Source organism: Oncorhynchus clarkii, chromosome 28 (genome assembly GCF_045791955.1).
Source record: "Oncorhynchus clarkii lewisi isolate Uvic-CL-2024 chromosome 28, UVic_Ocla_1.0, whole genome shotgun sequence".
Taxonomy (NCBI): domain Eukaryota; kingdom Metazoa; phylum Chordata; class Actinopteri; order Salmoniformes; family Salmonidae; genus Oncorhynchus; species Oncorhynchus clarkii.
Genome location: NC_092174.1, coordinates 184449 through 211434, shown reverse-complemented (window position 1 = coordinate 211434; position 26986 = coordinate 184449). Strand labels below are relative to the sequence as shown.

At 39.1% G+C, this 26986-nt stretch overlaps 1 protein-coding gene across 1 annotated transcript in view; it reads left to right on the top strand.

The window, feature by feature from the left end:
- LOC139386918 (poly-U binding splicing factor a) overlaps nucleotides 1-25988 on the top strand; it is an 87188-nt gene extending 61200 nt beyond the window's left edge. The window contains exons 10-11 of the mRNA XM_071132804.1: nucleotides 6586-6833; nucleotides 23969-25988. Of these exons, the coding sequence (XP_070988905.1) occupies nucleotides 6586-6833; nucleotides 23969-24268 (548 nt within the window). The 3' untranslated portion in view covers nucleotides 24269-25988. The remainder of the gene's footprint in view (nucleotides 1-6585; nucleotides 6834-23968) is intronic.
- The last annotated feature ends 998 nt before the right edge of the window (nucleotides 25989-26986 follow it).

Genomic DNA, 26986 nt, shown 5'->3' with positions numbered 1-26986 from the left:
GGGGCCAGCAGACAGACATGGAGAGGAAGAGCGATAGAGAGCTGTTGCTTAGGTATCTCTAACCGAAATACATCGAATTCATTGATAGTTGTCTGTTTTGCCATGTACAAATGTGTTATTCAATGCGTTTCTATGGGATCTAGCAGTAAAGGCCAAATTCAATGTTTGCTCACATTTTTTTATTTTATTTTGATATACACTACCGGTCAAAAGATTGAGAACACCCTACTCATTCAAGGGTTTTTCTTTATTTTTAACATTGTAGAACAATAGTGAAGACATCAAAACTAAGAAATAGCACATATGGAATCATGTAGTGTTATACAAATCAAAATATATTTTATATTCTTCAAATAGTCACCCTTTGGCTTGATGACAGCTTTGCACACTCTTGGTATTCTCTCAACCAGCTTCACCTGGAATGCTTTTCCAACAGTCTTGAAGGAGTTCCCACATATGCTGAACACTTGTTGGCTGCTTTTCCTTCACTCTGTGGTCCGACTCATCCCAAACCATCTCAATTTGGTTGAGGTCGTGGGATTGTGGAGGCCAGGTCATCTGATGCAGCACTCCTTCACTCTCCTTCTTGTTGAAAAATAAATGATAGTCCCACTAAGCACAAACCAGATGGGATGGCGTGTCGATGCAGAATGCTGTGGTATCCATGCTGGTTAAGTGTGTCTTGAATTCTAAATAAATAATCAGCAAAGTACACCCACACCATAACACCACCTCCTCCATGCTTTATGGGGGGAACCACACAAGCGGAGATCATCCGTTCACCCACACTGCATCTCACAAAGACACGGCGGTTGGAACCAAAAATCTCACATTTGGACTCACCAGACCAAAGAACAGATTTCCACCGGTCTAATGCCCATTGCTCGTGTTTCTTGGTCCAAGAAAGTCTCTGCTTCTTATTGGTGTCCTTTAGTAGTGGTTTCTTTGCAGCTATTCAACAATGAAGGCCTGATTCACACAGTCTCCTCTGAACAGTTGATGTTGAGATGTGTTGTCTCAAACGCATTATGAAGGAAAGAAATTTCACAAATTAACTTTTAAGAAGGCACACCTGTTAACTGAAATGCGTTCCAAGTGACTTCCTCATGAAGCTGGTTGAGAGAATGCCAGTGTGCAAAGCTGTCTACAAGCCAAACATGATTCCATATGTTGTATTTCATAGTTTTGATGTCTTCCCTATTATTCTACAATGTAGAAAATAGTCAAAATAAAGAAAAACCCTTGAGTGAGTAGGTGTTCTACAACTTTTGACTGGCCTCATTCAAAATCAAGTGGGTAAATTATCCATTTTATGACCATCTTAAAACAATTCCGAATGTTAGCTTAGTAGATATTGACCTATAAGGGCTTAGACCTACAGGGGTTAAAGTGAAGTTATGTGACTAAAGGATAGTTTATCAATAAGTGATACGCAGTAATAGGCAGTCTCTACCATCATCATTAATTAAATAATAGTCATCATCGTACCAAAAACAAATATACATATAATTTAAGTAATGTGAATAAATGAAGGCTAGGGCCTAATAAGTGATAGTAGTGGACAGTTATACCATCAATTGTTTTATTCTGTGTTGTAGCATTCAACCCACATAATGCATTTTTTATTTGTTTAATATCAAAACAGAACCGACCTTAAAAACACTAATTGCTCAGCACTAGTATCTAGTCTCGCCATTTGAAAGTATTTTGACAAATTCATATAGTTTTATAGTGTATTAAAGTAGTCAAAAATGTTGTATTTGGTCCCATTTTCCTTGCACACAATGACTACAAATTTGTTGGATGTATTTGCAGTTTGTTTTGTTCGTGTTTCGGATTATATTTTACATAATAGGAACTGAATGGTGAATAATGTATTGTCATTTTGAAGTCACTTTTATTGAAAGTAAAAATAGATGTTTCTGAACACTTCTACATTAATGCGGATGCTACCAAGATTATGGATAATCATAAATACAATTTTAATAATGATTAGTTAGTGATTAGTCCTATTGGTATTGGTGATTAATAATGATTTATTCATGATTTTTCTTAATCATGGCATCAGGATTAATTTCAAAGTGTTCAGAAACATTTCACTTAGAAAGAAAATTGCTCCATTCACCATTCAGTTCCTAATGGGCAAAGAATTTCCCAAAACACAATTAAAACTAACTGCAAATGCATCCAACAAGTTTGTGGTGACACGTGCCACGAATATGAGACCAACTTGTAAACTTTTGACTACTTTAATACACAAATGAAAATGTGTACACCTGGCTACAGATAAATTAAGTGCATTTATTTCTAAATGGTAATGTATGTCTGAAAATACCCTCAAATAAAAGTTGACATTCTGTACTGTCATCTCATATGATACATTTGATCTCAAATCCAAAATGCTGGAGTATAGAGCCAAATGAAAGGTGCAATATGCAGAAATAGCTCTGCCTTTTCCTGTTTGCAAAATTCAAATAGTTTTCATAATTTCAGTTTATGTGGCAAAACAAGCAGTCATTGTGTAGAGAATCATTTTACTGGCCATGAAGAAGTTCTGTGGGGTTTCATTTGGGATTTAGCAAAAGATTAAAGGGGATGTGGAAAGAGGAACTCTTACTTCCTGGTAACCTCGCCGATTTGAAAGGACATCATGGGGGGTGGTAGAGGAATCTGATTGCTGCTGTAAACAGCCTGATTCTGTTTTACTGCTGTTATCACTCTGGCCTTTCTTCAACAGATGTGTGTTTGGAATATGCCAGAAAATGGCTGCTCCAAATAGAAACAGTGGCTGGGTTTAGGTCAAAAACCCTGTGGCCAAATATAGTGCTTTGAATATGCCCGTCTGTCCTCTGATTGGTTAAAGGTGATTCAATCACTGCCAATTTAGTTATGTATAATTCCCTCATAACAGACAATGGCTCAAACAGTTTCAATTAGGACGAATGCCAGGCTAATATGTGAAGTGAAATAGAATGATGAACGCAGCAATCAGGCTTGTTCCACCAGGCTAGCTTTTGTGGACTGAGTTGACATGGGAAGATGGAAGATTGGACAGTAAGAAATTGAGTTGAGCAGGTGCTGGTCATGGCTGCTTTCACACTCAGCCTTTTGTTTGGCCTTGAATCAGAAAGAAAATAAGTGTTACTTTTAAACACCCTCTTTGCACCACCATTGAACAATGTGCCTCTCATTGGCTGGTGAGGGAAATGTGAGCATTTATTAGCATGCCTTTTACTGCATGGACTATCCAGAGTGAGACAGTGAGTTGGTGTGTATGAAAAGAGGCCAGATGCCCAGGTAAGTGCAGAATTGGACAGTTGTAGGGTCATTGGGAATTAATTGGATAAATGCAGGTACTGGCAACAGACAAGCTTATGCAACATATATTATGTAGTAATGTGTTTTGCCTATATTAACAACTACAGGTTGTTGACAAACTCTTATTAAAGATTGCATTTATTAGGGTTTTTACCATTCTCCCAAAATGACTATCAATTGGCATCTCAATGCCTTTCACTTTGTTTTGAGTTCAGTAAGAAGAGAGAGACAGTTCTGTATAGAGTAGGGGTGTCAAACATATGGCCTTCACGCCAGATCTGGTCAGTGAGGGGGTCCAATCCAGCCCACGGGCTGGTTTGAGTAAAAAATTATAGAAAAAATATATTTTAAGGGGGGGGGGGGGGGGGGCGAACTCAATATGCTTTAAAATGACTTGAAACAAACCAAAACTGTGTAGAAATAATGGACCCATATTCATAGTTTCTTGACTGTCCAGCTCGCTAGAAGTGTCAGGGAGCATAGAAATTTTATTTAAAAAATGATGGATAGAGGACAATTTTTTTGTTAACTTTGTTGGCAAGGAAGTATAACCAATTTTCAGTGCAGCCCTCCAGACCTCGTTGAAGAACGAATGCGGCACCCGGGGTAAAATGAGTTTGACACCGCTGGTGTAGCGTTACACTTAGTGATGGCATCTGTTAACACCCTATAATGTTATATGGTGGAACCAAAACGAGATGAGGAATTAAACCGGTGCATATAGATATTTTTTTGTCTGAAGTGGAATTGCCTCTGTACTTTTTTCAGGCTGCTGTTGTCTCCTACAGTGTGTTAGTTGTACATAGCCTGTCGGAGGACCACTCCACTAATAGATTCTCTTTTATTGTCTCTTCTCTCCTTGTCTCTCTCTTTTTTCTCTCTCCTTTCTTCCCCTCCCTCTCTTGACTCCACAATCGCACCGACAGTGGCCACTTAATCCCTCCCCTTTGCTGCACACTGACCAACCAAGTGTGAAGAGGACTGTTTCTAGCCCCTCCCCTCATAAACATAGCCCCTCATTCCTATTGGCCAGTGAGTCTCAGATCCTGTGTGTTTTGTGGAGTTTACTTTTGGTATGCATCAACATGACCATTAAGAAGCTACAAACAGGGTGGTTAGAGGGTGGGGGGGATTAATTTGAATACATTCATTTTATTGTAAGGAGTGTTTAGTTTGCATCCCATGCCCCTCCTCCCTTTCCCCTTTAAAGGGGCAGTCTGCAGTTGCTACATCCATTTTTGGATTGTGAATTAATGATGTACCCATTGATTCTTGAAGAATATACATTGCATTAAGAAAGTATTCACACCCCTTGACTTTTGCCAGATTTTACTGTTTTACAGCCTGAATTTAAAATTGATTACATTTTGGTTTTTTAGTCACTGCCCTACACACTTTACCCCATAATGTCAAAGTGGAATTATGTTATTCATTATTTTTTACAAATTATTAAAAAGGAAAAGTTGAAATGTCAAGAGTCAATAAGTATTCAACCCCTTTGTTATGGCAAGCCTAAATAAGTTCAGGAGTAATGTCTGTACCCCACACATAGTGTATCAATACAACCAGTCACTACAAAGATACAGGTGTCCTTTCTAACTCAGTTGCCGGAATGGAAGGAAATCGCTCAGGGATTCACCATGTGGCCAATGTTGACTTTAAAACAGTTACATGGCGGAGTTTAATGGCTGTGATAACTGAGGATGGGATCAACATTGTAGTTACTCCATAATACGATCCTAAATGACAGAGGAAAAGGACGCCTTTACAGAATATACAAATATTTTTTTTAATGCATTCTATTTGTAACAAGGCACTAAAATAATACTGCAAAGAAACTTGGCAAAGCAATTCACATTTTTTCCTGAGTACAAAGTGTTGTGTTTGGGGCAAATCCGATACAACACAAATGAGTGCCACTCTCCATATTTTCACACATAGTGGTGGCTGCATCATGTTATGGGTATACTTGTCATCGTTAAAAACTGGAGAGTCTTTCAGAATAAAAAAAGATACGGAATGGAGCTAAGCACAGGCAAAATCCTAGAGGAAAACCTGGTTCAGTCAGCTTTCCACCAAGATATGAATTCACCTTTCAGCATGAAAATAACCTAACCAAGAAGACAGTGAATGTTCCTTATTGGCCGAGTTACAGTTTTGACTTAAATCTATATGAAAAAATCTATGGCAAGGCCTGAAAATTATTGTCTAGCAGTGATCAACAACCAATTTGATTGAAGGTTTTGAAAAGAATAATGGGCAAATGCTACACAACCTAGGTGTGCAAAGCTCTTAGAAACTTACCCAGAAAGACTCACAGCTGTAATCACTGCCAAAGGTGCTTCTACAAACTATTGACTCAGGGCTGTGAATACTTATGGAAATTAGAAATGTATGCATTTAATTTTCAATAAACTCTAAAAACATTTTAACTTTGTCATTATGGGGTGTTTGTAGATGGGTGAGAGAAAAATATATATTTAATCCATTTGGAATTCAGGTTGTAACACAACACAATGTGGAATAAGTCAAGGGGTATAAATACTTTCTGAAGGCACTAACTTATAAATGCCTCCTGAGCTTAGTTCAACTGATGTACTCCACCAGAACCCAAAATATATAAGCTTATTTTACTCCAATGTTTGGAATCAAAGTAAATGTAAACAAACACTGGTTAAAATGATACTTTTGATATCCTGGATGGTCAGTCTTTGCATCCATAGCTCTGTCTATTCATCTGAGAGTGGTTATATTTCTCCAGTCCCCTCCCTCAGCTTTTTACCGAATCAGGGAGAGGAGGACGCTTATTTATTGATTCAACTGCTGATTGCCGCTTTAACACTTACTTGACAAAGATTAATGGACTAGGAAAACCATATTTACCTGGAATAGATGGTAGGGGTTTGGAAGGCTTTGCTATAGAGTTTCTTTGCCATCTAACTTTTGCCAACCCCAAACATCACGTGGAAATGTTCCAGCAGGACAAATGTGGTCAGTCCAGTCACAGCCTGCTAGTGGACACAACATTCCAATACCATGAATGCTAGCTCCAGTTCGATAGCACCCTTTTACTTGACAGGGAGCTGTCGTGTCACAATTAAACATTGCTAGACAGGAGCCAACCCAGCCAGTTATCTTGGGAAAAGCCCCTGAGGGGTTTTCCCACCATTGCCACTGGCTTAGGGCTTGGGGAGGCTCCTCTGTTGGCTGTCCAACCTTGGGGGGGTTTGACCTTTTTGTGCTGCCTCCTTCCGTTCTCTTTTACAGGGGTAACCCCAGTGCGACCCGCTTTGCCTGTGCTACCTCAGGTGGGCCTGGTCAACCCAGTGCTGGCCTTACCACCGGTGCTGGTCACCTCTCTGGTGGCAGCCCAGGAGGCCAAGAAGAAGGAAGTGGAGGAGGAGGCCGTGCAGGACGGGACGGGCCAGGAGCCGCTGAGTGAGCAGGAGCACATGAGCATCTCCGGGAGCAGCGCCAGACACATGGTCATGCAGAAGTTGCTCCGCAAGCAAGAGGTGGGTTGAAATGTTCCTGTTTTTTTTTTCTTCTTCTTGAACACAGTGGATGAGTTAGCAGTGCTCCAGTCTAACCTTTTCCCCTTGTGGCACTAGCCTATATTTGTGACCAACTGGCTCAATTCGATCTTATGTAGCAAAATTTGAAATTGTGTTTATTATTTTGGATAAAAGTAGACACTTAGAGCTACAAAATGGTACGTCATAGTTGAGGAACAATGGGAAAGTAATTTAACTTGTAGCCTTGATTAAAAAGTTGTTTAACTTGTAACATCACTTTAGTGAAAATGGCCCTTGAGTGTTTTGGTACCAACTGGAGAGATCATCTTTGTCTACCCAATTAACCTTTCTAGGGCAGGCGTTCCGCTAGCGGAACCCCTCGACAACATTCCGCTGAAAAGTCAGCGTGCGAAATTCAAAAATATTTTTTAGAAATATGTAACTTTCACCAATTAACAAGTCCAATACAGCAAATGAAAGATAAACATCTTGTTAATCTACCCATCATGTCCGATTTCTAAAATGCTTTACAGCAAAAGCACAACATATGATTATGTTAGGTCATAGCAAAGTCATAAAAACGCAGCCATTTTTCCAGCCAAAGATAGGAGTCACAAAAAGCAGAAATATAGATAAAATTAATCACTAACCTTTGATGATCTTCATCAGATGACACTCATAGGACATCATGTTACACAATACATGTATGTTTTGTTCAATAATGTGCATATCCAAAAATCTCAATCTACATTGGCGCGTTACGTGCAGTAATGTTTTGATTCCAAAACATCTGGTGGTTTTGCAGAAATACTCATAATAAACATTGATAAAAGATACAATTGTTAGTCACAGAATTAAAGACTTCTTAAAAACCTCTTAGAGCTACCCCCCTACTTTTTCAATTTTCCGCCTGAAGACATACCCAAATCTAACTGCCTGGAGCTCAGGCACAGAACCAAGGATATGCATATTCTTGGTACCATTTGAAAGAAAACACTCTGAAGTTTGTGTAAATGTGAATTGAATGTAGGAGAATATAACACAATAGATCTGGTTTAGATAATACAATGAAAAAAAACACGTATTTTATTTTTATTGTTGTATCATCATCTTTAAAATGAACAAGATAAAACAAACATTCAGATAGGATGATGGGGACAATTTCAGTGAAAAACATAAGAGGGCAACAGTACTTGTGCGAAGTTTCAGAATGATAACTTCCAAAATGAGTGTGCTACATGACATTTATCATGAAGTCACCCAGGTGTCCCACACAAGTAGCCCAAATGTACCCAAGTGGCCAAATTGGTATACATTTTGGTTGGAATAACTATATACAAAATACCAACATGTATTCTAACACCCCCCCCCCAAAAAAAATTTTTTTGAGAAAAAACATGGGGGAAAAAAATATACACATTTACAAAATAACACTTTCAATATTTGGAAGACCCTCAGTCCTCTACACAATATTATGCTGCTGATGCCAGGTGCCATAGCACATCCATGCCTTCAGAAATACATTTGGGCAGATGAACACCACTTGTGGCAGGAGCTGGATGAACCAGCTTCAGTGGGGGATGGACACCTTAGCACTGGGGGCTCCCATTCGGAGTCAGTGTCACTGTGAAAGAAAATGTTCAGTTAGCATAGTTTCACATATGAGCCCTGTATCAACAGGTATAATAAACAGACATATATAGAGGACAGGGAACATAAGGTTGAATAATTATTATAGACCTGCTAGATCTACTGTCTCTATTATATTATGACAGACCAGCTAGATCTACTGTCTTTATTATCGGCGCCCAGGGAACAGTGGGTTAACTGCCTTGCTCAGGGGCAGAAGGACATATTTTTACCTTGTCAGCTCAGGGAATTGATCCAGCAAACTTTTGGTTGCTTTAACCACTAGGCTACCTGCCGCCTAGAGCGCTGGTGACTGTAACTGTGCTGCTGGTAACAATTTAATTGTGCTTTTTTGCCAACGTTTACTGAGACCGGCCATATTCAACGGGTGTTGAGCATTTGTAAATTTGGCTTTTATTCTGCGCTTTGTCACAGGCGAGAGTGCTCTGAAATAGGAGTAGAGAGCCAGAGCAAACTTACCAGCTACATCTTTGTCGCAGTGACATCATCAACATTGTATTGAAATGGTTACTTGCATAGTGGAGTCTTTTGTTTAGACATGTAATGTACAGCTAGCTAATTAAACAATGAACCATAATCCCAACTCATGTTACTACCCTGCATGAATCTGCAGCTAGGTTCAACGTTAGCTAGCTAGCTAATATTAGGCTGTAACTAGCGATGCAAATGGCTCTGAGATACGAATAATATTTCTACACAGATCATACACATAACGTTATCTAGCGAGCCAGTCAGCTAACACTACACTTTAACTTGAAATGCAAATTACATTCTGACAAAATTAGAAACGTGTAACATCTGAAAATGTAGCTAGCTAGACTATCTTACCTGTATACATGGATGGGCGCTTCTCCCTCTCTGTCACGGATGTCATGGTTGCCCTTAGTTTGAAGATGTAAACCAGGTGTTTTATACAACAGCCTTCTGTGTGTTCTCTTTTTGACTCCCTCTGCATATTTGCAATCCAACGCCAGAATTTTTTCCATCTTCTTAGCTATCATACTCTAATTCCAATAGGCATTCCACTGATTTCAAAACGTAGTCCTCTAGAAAGTAGAGATCAACACTTTTGCAGTTCTACTGCGGTATATCTTTCAAAAATCCACATGAGAAAGGATTACCTACACATACTGAGCAGCTCATGTTATAGACAGAAGCATGCTACATGGGAGACCAATCCGTATTCATATCTCAGCATGTCCAGCCCAGCCATTCTCAGCCAATCATAGCTAGAGGGAAGGTTCCTGGCTTTTTCCGTGGCTAAACCAACTACGCTCGTAATAACAATTTTATTTGTATTTACAGATGGCATACACATTTGTTATTAAGGCACATGAAAGTTCACATGTTCCAGAAGGCATTTCGACTATTGGATGTTCTTATAGGCACTATAGTATTGCCAGCCTAATCTCGGGAGTTGATAGGCTTGAAGTCATAAACAGCGCTGTGCTTCAAGCATTGCGAATAGATGCTGGCAAGCGAAGGAAAGTGCTGTTTGAATGCATGCTTACAAGCCTGCTGCTACTTACCACCACTCAGTCAGACTGCTCTATCAAATATCAAATCATAGACTTAATTATAATATAGTAAACACACAGAAATACGAGCCTTAGGGCATTCATGTGGTCAAATCCGGAAACTATAATTTCAAACAAAACGTTTATTCTTTCAGTGAAATAAGGAACCATTCCGTATTTTATCGAACGGGTGTCAACCCTAAGTCTAAATATTGCTGTTACATTGCACAACCTTCAATGTTATGTCATAATTATGTAAAATTCTGGCAAATTAATTACAGTCTTAGTTAGGAAGAAATGGTCTTCACACAGTTCGCAACGAGCCAGGCGACCCAAACGGCTGCATATACCCCGACTCTGCTTGCACAGAACACAAGAGAAGTGACATAATTTCCCTAGTTAATATTGCCTGCTAACATTCATTTATTTTTAATGTGCAGGTTTAAAAAATATATACTCGTGTGTTGATTGTAAGAAAGGTATTGATGTTTATGGTTAGGTACATCGGTGCAACGACAGTGCTTTTTTTTTAAATGTGCAGGTGTAAAAAATATATACTTGTGTGTTGATTGTAAGAAAGGTATTGATGTTTATGGTTAGGTACATCGGTGCAACGACAGTGCTTTTTTTTTAAATGTGCAGGTGTAAAAAATATATACTTGTGTGTTGATTGTAAGAAAGGTATTGATGTTTATGGTTAGGTACATCGGTGCAACGACAGTGCTTTTTTTTCGCAAAAGGCGCTTGTTAAATCACCCATTTGGCAAAGTAGGCTGTGATTCGATGATAAATTAACAGGCACCGCATTGCTTATTTGAAACGCAGGACAAGCTAGTTAAACTAGTAATATCATCAACCATGTGTAGTTAACTAGTGATTATGTTAAGATTGCGGCACTCGTGTAACAGTTGGTCAGACTGCCACGCAGTCTCATCATGGAGTGCAATGTAATCGGCCATAATCAGCGTCCAAAAATGCAGATTATCGATTGTTATTAAAACTTGAAATCGTCCCTAATTAATCGGTCGACCTCTAGTATTCAGTAAATAAGTTGTTTCATCTTACATGTCCAAGCAGGAATGAATGATTCAAGATATTTTAATGTGCAACCTAATCCAGTGATTGTCATGAATTTTGGGTTATATTTTACTGTGAAAATAGGCTCCTGAGTGTTATGGTATTCGTTTTTTCAATAGTTCAATAATTTGCTTACATCTTTATGTGCGCTAACATCACATAGGCTAGTTATACTGACCAAAAATATAAACACAACATGCAACAATGTTTTACAGTGCATATGAGGATTAATTAATATTAATTGAAATAAAATGGCATCGATAAAATGCAGTTGTGTTTGTTGTTCTTGTGTTGTTGTTGTGTTGGTATGCCTGCCCATACCATAACCCCACCGCCAGCATGGGTCACTCTGTTCACAACATTTACATCAGCAAACCGCTCTCCCACATGACGCCGTACACGTGATGTGCTGTTGTGAGGCCGGTTGGACGTACTTCCAAATTCTCTAAAACGACATTGGTAAAGAAATTAATATTCAATTCTCAGGCAACAGCTCTGATGAACATTCCTGCAGTCAACAGGCCAAATTCATACTCCCTCAACTTGAGACATCTGTAGCATTGTGTTGTGTGAAAACTGCACATTTTAGGGTGGCCTTTTGTTGTCCCTTGCACAAGGTGCACCTGTGTAATGATCATGCCGTTTAATCATTTTCTTAAAATGCCATACCGGTCAGGTGGATGGATTATCTTTGCAAAGGAGAAATGCTCACTAATAAGGGTGTTAACAAATTTGTGCAACATTTTTCAGATAAATACTTTTTTTATGCTTATGGAACATTTTCTAATCAACACTTTACATGTTGCGTTTATATTTTTGGTTCAGTATAATTTAAAGGTTTAATATGCAGAAATGGCTCCATTTCCTGATTGCAAAAATTCTAATAGTTTTCCTAATTCAGTTTGTGACAAAACAAGGGTAGAGAATCATTGTACCATCTAAACTGCTGTGAAATATATTTTCAATAACACAAAATATTGTATTTTCAGCTGTTTGAAGCTGGTGTACAAAATCTAAAGTAAAAGACGCAAAAACGAAACTTAAGAACAGGAAGAATATAATTACCGCACAAAGAACAGGTCTACTGCTTCGTAAGAGTTGATTTCATCAATGATAATGACAGATCTATAACTCACATTTCTATGTGAATTTGTTATTTTTTTCCCCATAAAGTTACATATTGCAGCTTTCAGGCTAATTCACCAGCTGAGGAACTCAAAAAACATAGATCGTTAAATCTACAGTGCCTTTGAAAATTATTCAATACCCTTGAATTTTTCCACATGTTGTTAGGATACAGCCTTATTCTAAAATGTATTAAAACATTTTTTTCCTCATCAATCTACGCACAATACTCCATAATGACAAAGTGAAAACATTTTGGGGGAAATTTTTGCAAATGTTTAAAAATTATTAAAAGGTAACACAGTTACTTAAGTATTCAGACCCTTTACTCACTATTTTGTTGAAGCACCTTTGGCATCAATTACAGCCTTGTGTCTTCTTGGGTATGACGCTACATGCTTGGCACACCTGTATTTGGGGAGTTTCTCCCATTCTTCTCTGCAGATTTTCTCAAGCTCTGTCAGGATGGATGAGGAGCGTTGCTGCACAGCTACAGTGCATTCGGAAAGTATTCAGACCCCTTGACTTTTTCTACGTTTTGTTACATTACAACCTTATTCCACAATGGATTAAATACATAACAATCTTCATCAATACCCCATAATGACACAGCGAAAACAGGTTTTAGACATTTTAGCAAATTTATAAAATTAAAAAAAAAAAAAAAGATATCTTGTTTACATAAGTATTCAGACATTTTGCTATGAGAATCGAAATTCAGCTCAGGTGCATCCTGTTTCCATTGATCATCCTTGAGATGTTTCTACAACATGATTGGAGTCCACCTGTCGTAAATTAAATTATTGGACATGATTTGGAAAGGCACACACCTGTCTATTGTCGTGACGTGACTTGCATTAATGTGTTGACTGTTATTTATTTTTAGCATGTAACAATTAACTCATTAGGAATTTGGGACACCACAGAATAAGTTGTTTAATTCGGGAGATGGTAACTCTTTAAACTCTAGAAGATTATATATAACTTTATATATAAGTTATCTATCAATAAGTCACTTATTAATCATTACCTCATATCAGTCACATTCTGATCAGTCGTAACCCTCTTGGATCTGCAAAAAACCCAACCTTTGCTCATTATTCAGTACTACACAAATGGATTTAATTATTTATTTAATAACTAAATAATAACACAAAATACACATACACACATGAGACAAAAGTCCCTTGTGGACTGACAAGATATGACAGCTTGTTGCAACATAAAGCTTGATGGAGAGGGGGAAAGAGAGAGAGAGGGAAAGGACACTTATCGTGGACACATTCTAGGACTGTTCTCACATTAATCATATACAGTGGTTGCTCCTTTAAAAGTTGCGTCATACTGCAGCACACCTTGCGGGCTGCTGCAGCATTCTATGTAATGTTATTTAATTGTCAGCCATTTTTTACGTTAATGCTAGTTAGTGCTAGTTTGACCACCTGAGGGCAACTTTGAGAAGCATTTTATAGTCTCCCGTATTGGCATTACTAGAGACTTTAAAACATTTTTTGTAATAACATAGTATGTGGGATTGATTTTAAGAAATTTGGCTTAATTAATTTGATTAATATTATAGTGGTTCTATTCCGAGAAAAACAAAAAACTAAACCCTCAGGTTTTCCATTAGGATGGAATGGAAAATATTGAGCTGTACAACGTGACGGTAGGGAGTAGGCCACAGCATAAGAGGATTGGAGGATTCTAAATGAATATCTAAGGGGCATAACATTTCCACACCCTAATTGTAGTGTAACCAATACTCATTTCGTCTATGGTAGGCCTACAGTATATCTAAAAATATTTTTTTCAATGACGTGAGTCTCCACCAATAATTGGAGGATTCTAAATTAATATCTAAGGGGCATTTTCCGTTAGGATATATGAGAATATCTAAGGGTCTTTCATATAATTCAAAAATAATTAACAATAATAATATTTTGGAGATTTCATTTTCATTTAACCTAGAGTAAGCGAGGGAAAATGAATTTCTTGAACATGGAGTGAGACATTCTCACTAATTTATAAATAAAGCCAGTTTGTTTTTTAGGTTTCTCCATAAATATGATTATTTAGCAGACATCACTTGCTTATATTCTGTTAACACATATTTTAAGAATATCATGGAATATAACTGAAAATCCGCGAAATGGTACTGAAATAGACGTCCACAGTGGGAAGGCTATATATAACGATATTTTGGAGATCTTTTTTTTTTTTTTTTTTTAAATGACAGAGAGCAATTGTAATCTGAATAAAGGCCAAAATATAGCGCTGCTAATAGCCATGATGACACTATACAATGTGACCATGTGTTTAAAAGAGTATTTCATTAGACAATTTCGATCCAATATTTCTGTAATTCAGTGATATTTATTTCCATAGTAATTCATTATGGATCCATAACTAAATTAACATCTGCATTTTGAAAGATTATTTGTATCATTATTTTATTAACAAAAGCATAAAAGATGCTGATGAAGAAATACAGTACTGTACATTATACGCTTTTACATTTGGATAATAAAGCATTTAAAGCCTTTTGAATATATAAGTCACCTGCATTTGTTTATTAGGACACTGTCCAGTCTGACAAGTGCCTAATTCCTTATATAAGGGGCTCTCCCTCGTGACCTCAAGTACCTTCAATAATTGCTTCAATAATTGCTGTACTAGAATATGCGGGAGAGCGGGGTTCAATTCCCCAACGGGGAGGAGGATTAAGCTGTCATTGTAAATAACTATTTGTTCTCAACTTATTCCATATGTGTTATTTCATAGTTGTGATGTTTTCACTATTTTTCGTCATGGCAGGGTAGCCTAGGGGTTAGAGCGTTGGACTAGTAACCGAAAGGTTGCAAGAAGGAAATCCCCGAGCTCTACGAGGTAAAAACAATCTGTCGTTCTGCCACTGAACAAGGCAGTTAACCCACTGTTCCGAGGCCCCTTTGAAAAAAAAGAATTTGTTCTTAACTGACTTGCCTAGTTAAATAAAGTTTAAAAAATAATAATACAATTCTACAATGTAGAAAATAGTTTTTTTTTTTTTATAATCCTGGAATGAGTAGGTGTGTCCAAACTTTTGATTGGTACTTGCTTAATTAATTTGATAAATATTATGGTGTTTCAATTCCAAGAAAAACGAGAAGAAAAAAAACTCTGGGTTTCCGTTAGGAAAATATGGCTGCCATATAGGCAGTACAGTACGGGGCTATTTAGCTAAAGAATCCACATGTTGTGCGGGTAGGGCACGCGTAAGACCGGATTCAATACCCCGAAGGGAAGGAAGGAGTAGGTTTTCCTTGTAAATAATAATTTGTTCTTTAACTGACTTGCCTAGTTAAAGGTTACACTAAGAGCATAACATTTCTACACCCTCATTTTCTAATTTTAGTCTAACCAATACCCAAATGGAGATTAAGTGAAAATAAAATCTCATTGATTGATCAAGACCAGTCCCCATGCTTGTCTCAGAGCAGTGCAAATCAGTGCTAAAATAGTTGTAGGCTATTGCTTCAAATCCTATTGCTTCTAACTTCAATATGCTCTTTAAATAAGACCTACACCACTTTTAACAGCACATTACTCAACACTAGTGGGACTCATGTCACCTACGGTAGGCCTACAGTATATAGGAAAATATGACGTGACTCTCCGCCAATAATTACATATAGAGGATTGGAGGATGTTTCTGTAATTCAGTGATATTTATTACCATCGTAATTCATTTTGTATCCATAACTAAATAAACATCAGCATTTTAAAATAGTATTTTTACCATTATTTTATTAACGAAAGCATAAAGATGCCATTATTAGTTACATTGTTTTAGTTTGAACGTGCGGACTGGCACAAAGAACAGAGGGAACGTTTTCCAAGTCAGCTCCATTATTAGTGCAATGACACTTAAATATTTTTAAGTGTCATATTATTTTCAAATAACGTAGAATGAGCAAGAAAAAGTCCATTCTTGAACATGGAGTGAGACATTGTTACTAATTTGTAAATAAAGCCAGTTTGTTATTTTGAATTATTTATTTCTGCTTTTAGAGGGGGAAAAACAAAAACCTACAGTCATCTCATGGGTCTCTCAGTCAAGACTGGCACGGGTATTGAACCATCATCTGCAGCAACACAGCTTGTTCTGCTATGCATCTGTAGCAGTGTCTTAGACCGTTGCGCCACTCAGGCGCTGTACGTTACCGTACGTTACCGTACAGTACTACAGTAAGAGCAAAATAAAATAATAAGAACCTTAGTGTAACAAGAGTTTTAGTAAGTAATACTGAAGTAATGCACAATTATCAGTTTCTATTTAGGTTTATGTCGCCCATTCATTGTCAATTAGAGACACAGTAGGACCCAAAAGCATAATCAGTGCTCTTAACTCCCTCTTGCGCTGGTCTGGAGCAATGAAGTGGTGATGCAGGGCACCATATTAAATCACAAATTACCTCTAAGTCCTGTGGCGTAAGCTCACAAATTTTAAAGGAGGAATCACTGTACCTTGCACACAAACCACCGCCAGTTTTGAGTTTTGGAATAAGAAGTCATTAGTGTATTTATATGTGGATGTCTTTATTCGTCATCTATCTCTGTTGAAACCAATCAATCCTTCTATGGCGAAGGGGTCGATTGTGACCTCTGGTGGACAACCAGAGCCATACACCAATGTTGTTCTTCTTAGTTGTCCTGGCCTCCAATGGCCGCTTCCTAAGTGCAGCTACTTAGCTGTACTAGTAATTGTCTGAGAGGGTTTTCTCCTTTCTTCCTTTGAAGATACGCTCCCTAAAACACTTCTACGAGTAGGCCTTTCTAATCAACCTGTCCCGGGTATCCTGGAAGGATATTGACCTCATCCCGTCAGTAGAGGATGCCTGGTTGTTCTTTAAAAGTGCTTTCCTCACCATCTTAAATAAGCATGCCCCTTTCAAAAAATGTAGAACTAAGAACAGATATAGCCCTTGGTTCACTCCAGACTTGATTGCCCTTGACCAGCACATAAACATCCTGTGGCGTACTGCACTAGTATTGAATAGTCCCCACAGACTGTGTCTGTAGAATGTGTATAAGATGTATGGATTGAAGGTAGAAGCAGAAGTGTTTATTAGTTTACTCCAATTGGGGGATCGGCGGGAGGGTTTGTGGGGAATAATAATAAAGGTATATTCTTTAAAAAAGTATGTCTATATAGGTATGTGTATGTATGTATATATGTGTATATATATGCATGCGTGTATGGATATATATATATATATATATATATATATATATATATATATATATATATATATACAGTGCCTTGCGAAATTATTCGGCCCCCTTGAACTTTGTGACCTTTTGCCACATTTCAGGCTTCAAACATAAAGATATAAAACTGTATTTTTTTGTGAAGAATCAACAACAAGTGGGACACAATCATGAAGTGGAACGACATTTATTGGATATTTAAAACTTTTTAAACTTCTTGACCATACTTGAGACGCAGACGTCTCAAGTATGCACCTGGAAATGCAAATGCGCTACGCTAAATGCTAAATGTACTCGTTACAACTCAATCCTTGATCAAAATTCACAAGCAGGGTATTGAATTAAAGCTACACTCGTTGTGAACCTAGCCAGCAAGTCAGATTTTTAAAATGCTTTTCGGCGAAAGCATGAGAAGCTATTATCTGATAGCATGCACCCCCCAAAATGCCAGCACGACACGTAAACAACAGATTTTGCGGTAGCCGGCGCTACCCAAAACGCAGAAATAAAATATAAAACATTCATTACCTTTGACGAGCTTCTTTCTTGGCACTCCTATATGCCCCATAAACATCACTATTGGGTCTTTTTTTCGTTTAAATCGGTCCATATATACCCAAAATAGCTTTCTATGGAAGCTGTGTCATTCAGAAAAAAACAACGTTTTTAAACGCTGCGTCATTTTTTTAAATTAAAAAAGTCGACGATAAACTTTCACAATCCAACTTTAGGTATTAGTAAACGTTTATAATCTATCAAAATGATTACAGGGCGATGTATATTCAATAGCTCCTCGTCTGCAAATCAATGGCTGCCAATGTCCACATTTACAGCGTCCTGGTGGAGACTGGAAGAAACGGAAGCCAGATAGTTGGATTTTCCAACAAAAAATTCCATTGAAAATGACGACAATGGCGACATCGTGTGGAATTTGTATGAATTGCATGCAGGTCGATATTAAATGTTGTCCTCTTTTAACAACCCATGAAAGTGACTTATGGAAATTATTTTTAGCTTTCAGAGAGCAGTTTTTCTTGCGTTTTTCAATGAAACACACGATCTGTTATAGTCACAGCCGTGATTTAACCAGTTTTAGAAACTTCAGAGTGTTTTCTATCCACACATACTAATCATATGCATATACTATATTCCTGGCATGAGTAGCAGGACGCTGAAAAGTTGCGCGATTTTTAACAGAATGTTTGAAAAAGGAGGGGGTAGAAGTCAGAGGTTAACCTTTCTAGCACAGACGTTCCTCTAGCGGAACCCCTCGACACCATTCCGCTGAAAAGGCAGTGCTCGAAATTCCAAAATATTTTTTTTAAATATGTAACTTTCACACATTAACAAGTCAAGTAAAACAAGTAAAATGCTTTACAGTGAAAGTACAACATATGTTAGGTCATAGCCAAGTCAAAAAAAACACAGACATTTTTCCAGCCAAAGATAGGAGTCACAAAAAGCAGAAATATAGATAAAATTAATCACTAACCTTTGATCTTCATCAGATGACACTCATAGGACATAATGTTACACAATACATGTATGTTTTGTTCGATAATGTGCATCTTTATATCCAAAAATCTCAGTTTACATTTGGCAGTAATGTTTTGATTCTTAAACATACGGTGATTTTGCAGAAATACTCATAATCAACATTGATAAAAGATACAAGTGTTATTCACAGAATTAAAGTTGGACTTCTCCTTAATGCAACCGCTGTGCCAGATTTAAAAAAAACTTCAGAAAAAGCATAATCTGAGAACAGCGCTCAGAGCCCAATCCAGCCAGAGAAATATCCAACAGAAGTTAGAAATAACACTAGAAATATTCACTTGTCTTTGATGATCTTCATCAGAAGGCACTCCCAGGAATCCCAGTTTGACAATAAATGACTGATTTGTTCCATAAAGTCCATAATTTATGTCCAAATAGCCACTTGTTGCTAGCGTGTTCAGCCCAGTAATCCATCTTCATGAGGGGCGAGCACTTCGTCCAGACAAAAAACTTGAAAAGTTCCGTTACAGGTCATAGAAACAAGTCAAGCGATGTATGGAATCAATCTTTAGGATGTTTTTAACATAAAACGAAAATAAGCTTCCAACTGGAGAATTTCATTGTCTGACAAAAGCACTGGAACAAGAGCTAACTCTGTCGGGAGTGCGCGTCACTAGCCTGAGACACTGCCAGACCACTGACTCAAACAGGTCTGATGAGCCCCTCCTTTATTGTAGAATCCTCAAACCAGTTTCTAAAGATGGTTGACATCTAGTGGAAGCCATAGGAAGTGCAACTTAACTCCATAGACACTGTGTATTCGTTAGGCCAAGCTGTGAAAAACTACAAACCTCAGATATCCCACTTCCAGGTTGGATTTGGAGGGTACACCATAGTACCCTCCAAGCTCGTCATCAAGCTCGAGACCCTGGGTCTCGACCCCGCCCTGTGCAACTGGGTACTGGACTTCCTGACGGGCCGCCCCCAGGTGGTGAGGGTAGGCAACAACATCTCCACCCCGCTGATCCTCAACACTGGGGCCCCACAAGGGTGCGTTCTGAGCCCTCTCCTGTACTCCCTGTTCACCCACGACTGCGTGGCCACGCACGCCTCCAACTCAATCATCAAGTTTGCGGACGACACAACAGTGGTAGGCTTGATTACCAACAACGACGAGACGGCCTACAGGGAGGAGGTGAGGGCCCTCGGAGTGTGGTGTCAGGAAAATAACCTCACACTCAACGTCAACAAAACTAAGGAGATGATTGTGGACTTCAGGAAACAGCATAGGGAACACCCCCCTATCCACATCGATGGAACAGTAGTGGAGAGGGTAGCAAGTTTTAAGTTCCTCGGCATACACATCACAGACAAACTGAATTGGTCCACCCACACAGACAGCATCGTGAAGAATGCGCAGCAGCGCCTCTTCAACCTCAGGAGGCTGAAGAAATTTGGCTTGTCACCAAAAGCACTCACAAACTTCTACAGATGCACAATTGAGAGCATCCTGGCGGGCTGTATCACCGCCTGGTACGGCAACTGCTCCGCCCACAACCGTAAGGTTCTCCAGAGGGTAGTGAGGTCTGCACAACGCATCACCGGGGGCAAACTCCCTGCCCTCCAGGACACCTACACCACCCGATGTTACAGGAAGGTCATAAAGATCATCAAGGACAACAACCACCCGAGCCACTGCCTGTTCACCCCGCTATCATCCAGAAGGCGAGGTCAGTACAGGTGCATCAAAGCTGGGACCGAGAGACTGAAAAACAGCTTCTATCTCAAGGCCATCAGACTGTTAAACAGCCTCCACTAACATTGAGTGGCTGCTGCCAACACACTGACTCAACTCCAGCCACTTTAATAATGTGAATTGATGGGAAATGATGTAAAATATATCACTAGCCACTTTAAACAATGCTACCTAATATAATGTTTACATACCCTACATGATTCATCTCATATGTATACGTATATACTGTACTCTATATCATCTACTGCATCTTTATGTAATACATGTATCACTAGCCACTTTAACTATGCCACTTTGTTTACATGCTCATCTCATATATATATATACTGTACTCGATACCATCTACTGTATCTTGCCTATGCCGCTCTGTACCACCACTCATTCATATATCTTTATGTACATATTCTTTATCCCCTTACACTTGTGTGTATAAGACAGTAGTTTTGGAATCGTTAGTTAGATTACTTGTTGGTTATTACTGCATTGTCGGAACTAGAAGCACAAGCATTTCGCTACACTCGCATTAACATCTGCTAACCATGTGTATGTGACAAATAAAATTTGATTCGATTTTTCTCCGCTTTTCGCCTGCCATGAGTTCTGTTATACTCACAGACATCATTCAAACAGTTATAGAAACTTCAGTGTTTTCTATCCAATACTAATAATAATGTGCATATATTAGCATCTGGGACAGAGTAGGAGGCAGTTCACTCTGGGCACGCTAAGTGAAAATGCTGCCCCCTATTCCAAAAAGGTTAAGGAACTATTGTCATTCTCAATTTACGTGCTCTTTACTTGCTGTTTGAGGTGAAGAAAACATTACTTTGAGAAGCTCCACAGTGGTGGTGAGTTCAGAAATGCTATCAGATCTCCAAATGTGCACATTTATAGGCCTAGATTTGCACGCAGGCCAGGTAGCCTAGGCCTACTTCTATGCATAGTCAGATGCGCATCCTAACTCAACATTGACAGGAGAGCCACAAACAAAAGACAATGAATATATTGACAAAACGTCTTCCTCACAAGTGTAGCCTAGGTTGTGCGGTCCGTAAACGTGTCCACTCCCACAATGAGAACTGTAAAAGACTGAATATATTATTATTAATGCGACTGAATATATTATTATTAATGCATTACCAGAAAATACCGTAACCAAACAAACATTGTAGATTAGACATTATCGGAATTAAAGGCAAATGTACTACTGGTGATGCTGGTGTGCCATCCCAGCGGCATGCACAATGGATTAGTCCACTGAAACAGACATGATTTAGACAGGAAAAATGAAAAATATACAGTACCAGTCAAAAGTTTGGACACACTTTCTCATTCAAGGGTTTTTCTTTATTTTTACTATTTTCTACTTTGTCGAATAATAGTGACGACATCAACACTATGAAATAACACATATGTAACCCAAAAAGTGTAAAACAAATAAAAATATATTTTAGGTTCTTCAAAGTAGCCACCCTTTGCCTTAATGACAGCTTTGCACACTCTTGGCATTCTCTCAACCAGCTTCATCTGGAATGCTTTTCCAACTGTCTTGAAGGAGTTCTCACATTTGCTGAGCACTTGTTGGCTGCTTTTCCTTCACTCATCCCAAACCATCTCAATTTGGTTGAGGTTGGTTGATTGTGGAGGCCAGGTCATCTGATGCAGCACTCCATCGCTCTCCTTCTTGGTCAAATAGGCCTTACACAGCCTGGAGGTGTGTTGGTTCAGTGTCCTGTTGAAAAATAAATGATAGTCCCACTAAGCGAAAACCAGATGGGATGGTGTATCGCTGCAGAATGCTGTGGTATCCATGCTGGTTAAGTGTGCCTTGAATTTTAAATCAATCACAGACAGTGTCACCAACAAAGCACCATCACACCACCACCTCCATGCTTCACAGTGGGAACCACACATGCGGAGATCATCCGTTCACCTACTCTGCGTCTCACAAAGACAAGGCGGTTGAACCAAAAATCTCAAATTTGGACTCCAGACCAAAGAACAGATTTCCAGCGGTCTAATGTCCATTGCTTGTGTTTCTTGGCCCAATTCTCTTCTTATTGGTGTCCTTTAGTAGTGGTTTCTTTGCAGCAATCAACCATGAAGGCCTGATTCACGCAGTCTCCTCTGAACTGTTGATGTTGAGATGTGTTTGTTACTTGAACTCTGTAGCATTTATCTGCGCTGCAATCAGAGGTGCAGTTAACTGTAATGTACTTATCCTCTGCAGTAGAGGTAACTCTGGGTTTTCCTTTCCTGTGGCGGTTCTCATGAGAGCCAGTTTCATCATAGCGCTTGATGGTTTTTGCGACTGCACTTGAAGAAACTTTCAAAGTTCTTGAAATGTTCCGCATTGACTGACCTTCATGTCTTAAAGTAATGATGGACTGTCATTTCTCTTTGCTTATTTGAGCTGTTCTTGCCATAATTTGGACTTGGTCTTTTACTAAGTAGGGCAATTTTCTGTATAACACCCCTACCATGTGTCAAGACAACTGATTGGCTCAAACGCATTAAGAAGGAAAGAAATTTGACAAATTAACTTTTAGGAAGGCACACCTGTTAATTGAAATGTATTCCAGGTGACTACCTTGGCTGGTTGCCAAGAGTGTGCAAAGCTGTCATCTGGGCAAAGGGTGGCTACTTTAAAGAATCTAAAATATATTTTAGATATTTTTGTTTACTACATGATTCCATATGTGTTATTTCATAGTGTTGATGTCTTCACTATTATTCTACAATGTAGAAAATAGTAAAACATTTAGAAAAACCCTGGAATGAGTAGGCACGTCCAAACTTCTGACTGGTACTGTATATATTTGCAACTGCTGAACCCCAAAAAATCTTGGTCGACCAAAAGCCTATCGGCAAAATATTTGACCAGTCTACTAAATGGGGTCAGCCCTACATGAGGATAGTGCACTTTACTATTTCACCAAATCATGGTTTTAGCCTCCCAAAGTTTTAACTGAGGTGATCAAGTAGAATGTGCAGCCGATGCTTCCAATTAAAACTTGAACTTGCACAGCCAAGTAAAAGGGTCACAGTCTGGAGCCCTGGTTGGGGTTGAAAGTGCGCAGTTTAGCCACAAGGGCTACAGTTGCATTCTCTGAAAAGTTTCCACAACATTAATAGTCGCAACGTGTGGGTAACTAACTGTACCGTCAGTGTTTTCTCTGATCAAGAAAGTAACTGGTAGCACACATATTTGTGCTTTAATAATACATTGTACAATAATAATGCTTTTCTTCCACTGTGCCCAGTCGACGGTGATGGTGCTGCGGAACATGGTAGGACCAGAGGACATCGACGATGACCTGGAGGGTGAGGTGACTGAGGAGTGCGGCAAGTTTGGTGCTGTCAACCGTGTCATCATCTACCAGGAAAAGCAGGGCGAGGAGGATGATGCGGAGGTCATTGTCAAGATCTTTGTGGAGTTCTCCATGGCGGCAGAGATGAACAAGGCCATCCAGGCACTCAATAATCGCTGGTTTGGAGGTCGCAAGGTCATTGCTGAGGTGTACGACCAGGAGCGCTTTGACAACAGCGACTTATCTGCATAAGACGTTCTGACCTTTCTGAAAGATCTCTACTACGACCACAACCTCTGGTGTTTCTCTCTCCCTCACACACATACACACACACTTACACAGACAAGGCTGCCACGCACCACTATAGGTGATGCTGGGCTCTTTTTAACCAGTTTTTATTTTATTTTTATCAATGTTGATATTAATATTATTAATGCTCCTGTTTGGGGACACGGACAAAGCAAGGAGACGCTAATGGATTTTTTAATTATTATTGTGGCCTACTGTGAAGGGCTGGATATTTGTTTCTGTATTGTTTTCAGTTTCATTTCCCTGATTTTAGTTTTATTTCGGTTACACCTTTTTTGATTAAGTCAATTCTACAAAGGTTCTCTTGTTATATAGCTCTTGGTGTTAATTGCCCAAAACAATAAATTCCTCATGAATTCATAAAGGGGTTTGATATTTTGATTATTGATATTAATCCAGAAAGAAACTACAGGGAGCAGGGATCGGTTAGTCTAGTTTGGTCTTAAAAAAAAAAGAAAGTTGGTTTTAAATGCGAGGTCAGACATAGTGATGTCCAACTTTGTGATCAGAATTTACACCTGTTGCACCAAACAAAATAACTCGAAGCTAAGTCCGGCGTAAGCAATTCGCGTTCATGAGATTTGATGCTTTGTAATGATGGTTGCTAGGCAGCACCTGTTACTAAGCTGTTGCCATCCTTGTGGAAGTTCTAAACTTTGATGTCACTTTGCACATCTCTTCACAACACCCACCACTATGCATGCACATTTTCTTAACAAACATTTCATGGATCCTAAAGAATTACTGTGTGAATAAATATCACTGAATGACAAATATTTCAATAATAGGCTAATGCAATTGAAGGCATGTATCAAATGGTTGCTTACTGAAACGTACAGTAATCCATTTGACCTGGGGAATAGTTACAGGGGGGGTGAATGAGACAATCTGTAGGTCTTGTGTACTGTATGAAAACCTACATCTACTACCAGGGCGACCACTCTCACAGGTATGCTTTCACTTTTCAGAATTGGGTGTGGGCACAGGATGATTCTTGTAAATAAAGCATTTGAAGAATAAAATATATCCACCCCATGTGGGATTAAAATCCACAGCCTTGTTACATTGGATGTAGCTATGAATATAAATGTATCCTCATAGCCTACTTGCTTTTTTTTCTCTAGTCAAGAAAGCATTATGCAAAATATATTGGCACACTCCACTTACCAAGACCATTGCCAATTAAGGCGTGCTGTCACCTGCTTTTATAATAAGCCTTGATGGTGGGTTGAATATTTTCCCGGGATTTTACCAATGTTCCATCCCAAGAATAAATCTATTTTCTCCTGGGTAACCAGTCCTGCCAAAACTGGAAGTGTCATTCAAAAGCCTTTGTCTGAATTTGATTAGAGTTTTGATTGAAAATTCAACACTGATGCTACCTGAATCTGATGAGCCATACATTAACTTTTTATGAGCCAAAAAAGCCCAGAAGATTGTACCATTATCCAATAGGCTGTATTTTTCGTCGCTGTCTACATACCACCACAGACCGATGCTGGTACTAAGACCCCAATCAATGAGCTGTATACGGCCATAAGCAAACAGAAAAACGCTCATCCAGAGGCGGCGCTCCTAGTGGCCAGGGACTTTAATGCAGGGAAACTTAAATACATTTCTAGCAGCATGTTAAATGTGCAACCAGAGGTAAAAAAAAAAAAAACTCCAGTCCACCTTCACTCAACACACAGAGACGCGTACAAAGGTCTCCTTCGCCCTCCATTTGGCAAATCTGACCATAATTCTATCCTCCTGATTCCTGCTTACAAGCAAAAATTAAAGCAGGAAGCACCAGTGACTCGGTCTATAAAAAAGTGGTCAGATGAAGCAGATGCTAAACTACAGGACCGTTTTGTACGTACATAAACTCAGCAAAAAAATAAAGGTTCCTTTCTCAGGACCCTGTCTTTCAAAGATAATTCGTAAAAATACAAATAACTTCACAGATCTTCATTGTAAAGGGTTTAAACACTGTTTCCCATGCTTGTTCAATGAACCATAAACAATTAATGAACATGCACCTGTGGAACAGTCGTTAAAACACTAACCGCTTACAGATGGTAGGCAATTAAGGTCGCAGTTCTGAAAACTTAGGACACTAAAAGAGGCCTTTCTGCTGACTCTCCTTTCTACTGGAAAAAGTACTCTTAACTGACGAGTCAGGGTTTTGTCTCACCAGGGGTGATGGTAGGATTAGCATTTATCGTCAAAGGAATGAGCATTACACCGAGGCCTCTACTCTGGAGCGGGATCGATTTGGAGGTGGAGGGTCCGTCATGCTCTGGGGCAGTGTGTCACAGCATCATCAAACTGAGCTTGTTGTCATTGCAGGCAATCTCAACCCTGTGCATTACTGGGAAGACATCCTCCTCTCTCATGTGGTACCCTTCCTGCAGGCTCATCCTGACATGACCCTCCAGCAAATGCTCGTTCTGTGCTTGATTTCCTGCAAGACAGGAATGTCAGTGTTCTGCCATGGCCATTGAGCACGTCTGGGACCTGTTGGATCGGAGGGTGAGGGCTAGTGCCATTCCCCCCCAGAAATGTCCAGGAACTTGCAGGTGCCTTGGTGGAAAAGGGGGGGTAACATCTCACAGCAAGAACTGACAAATCTGGTGCAGTCCCTCAGGAGGAGATGCACTGCAGTACTTAATGTGTCCA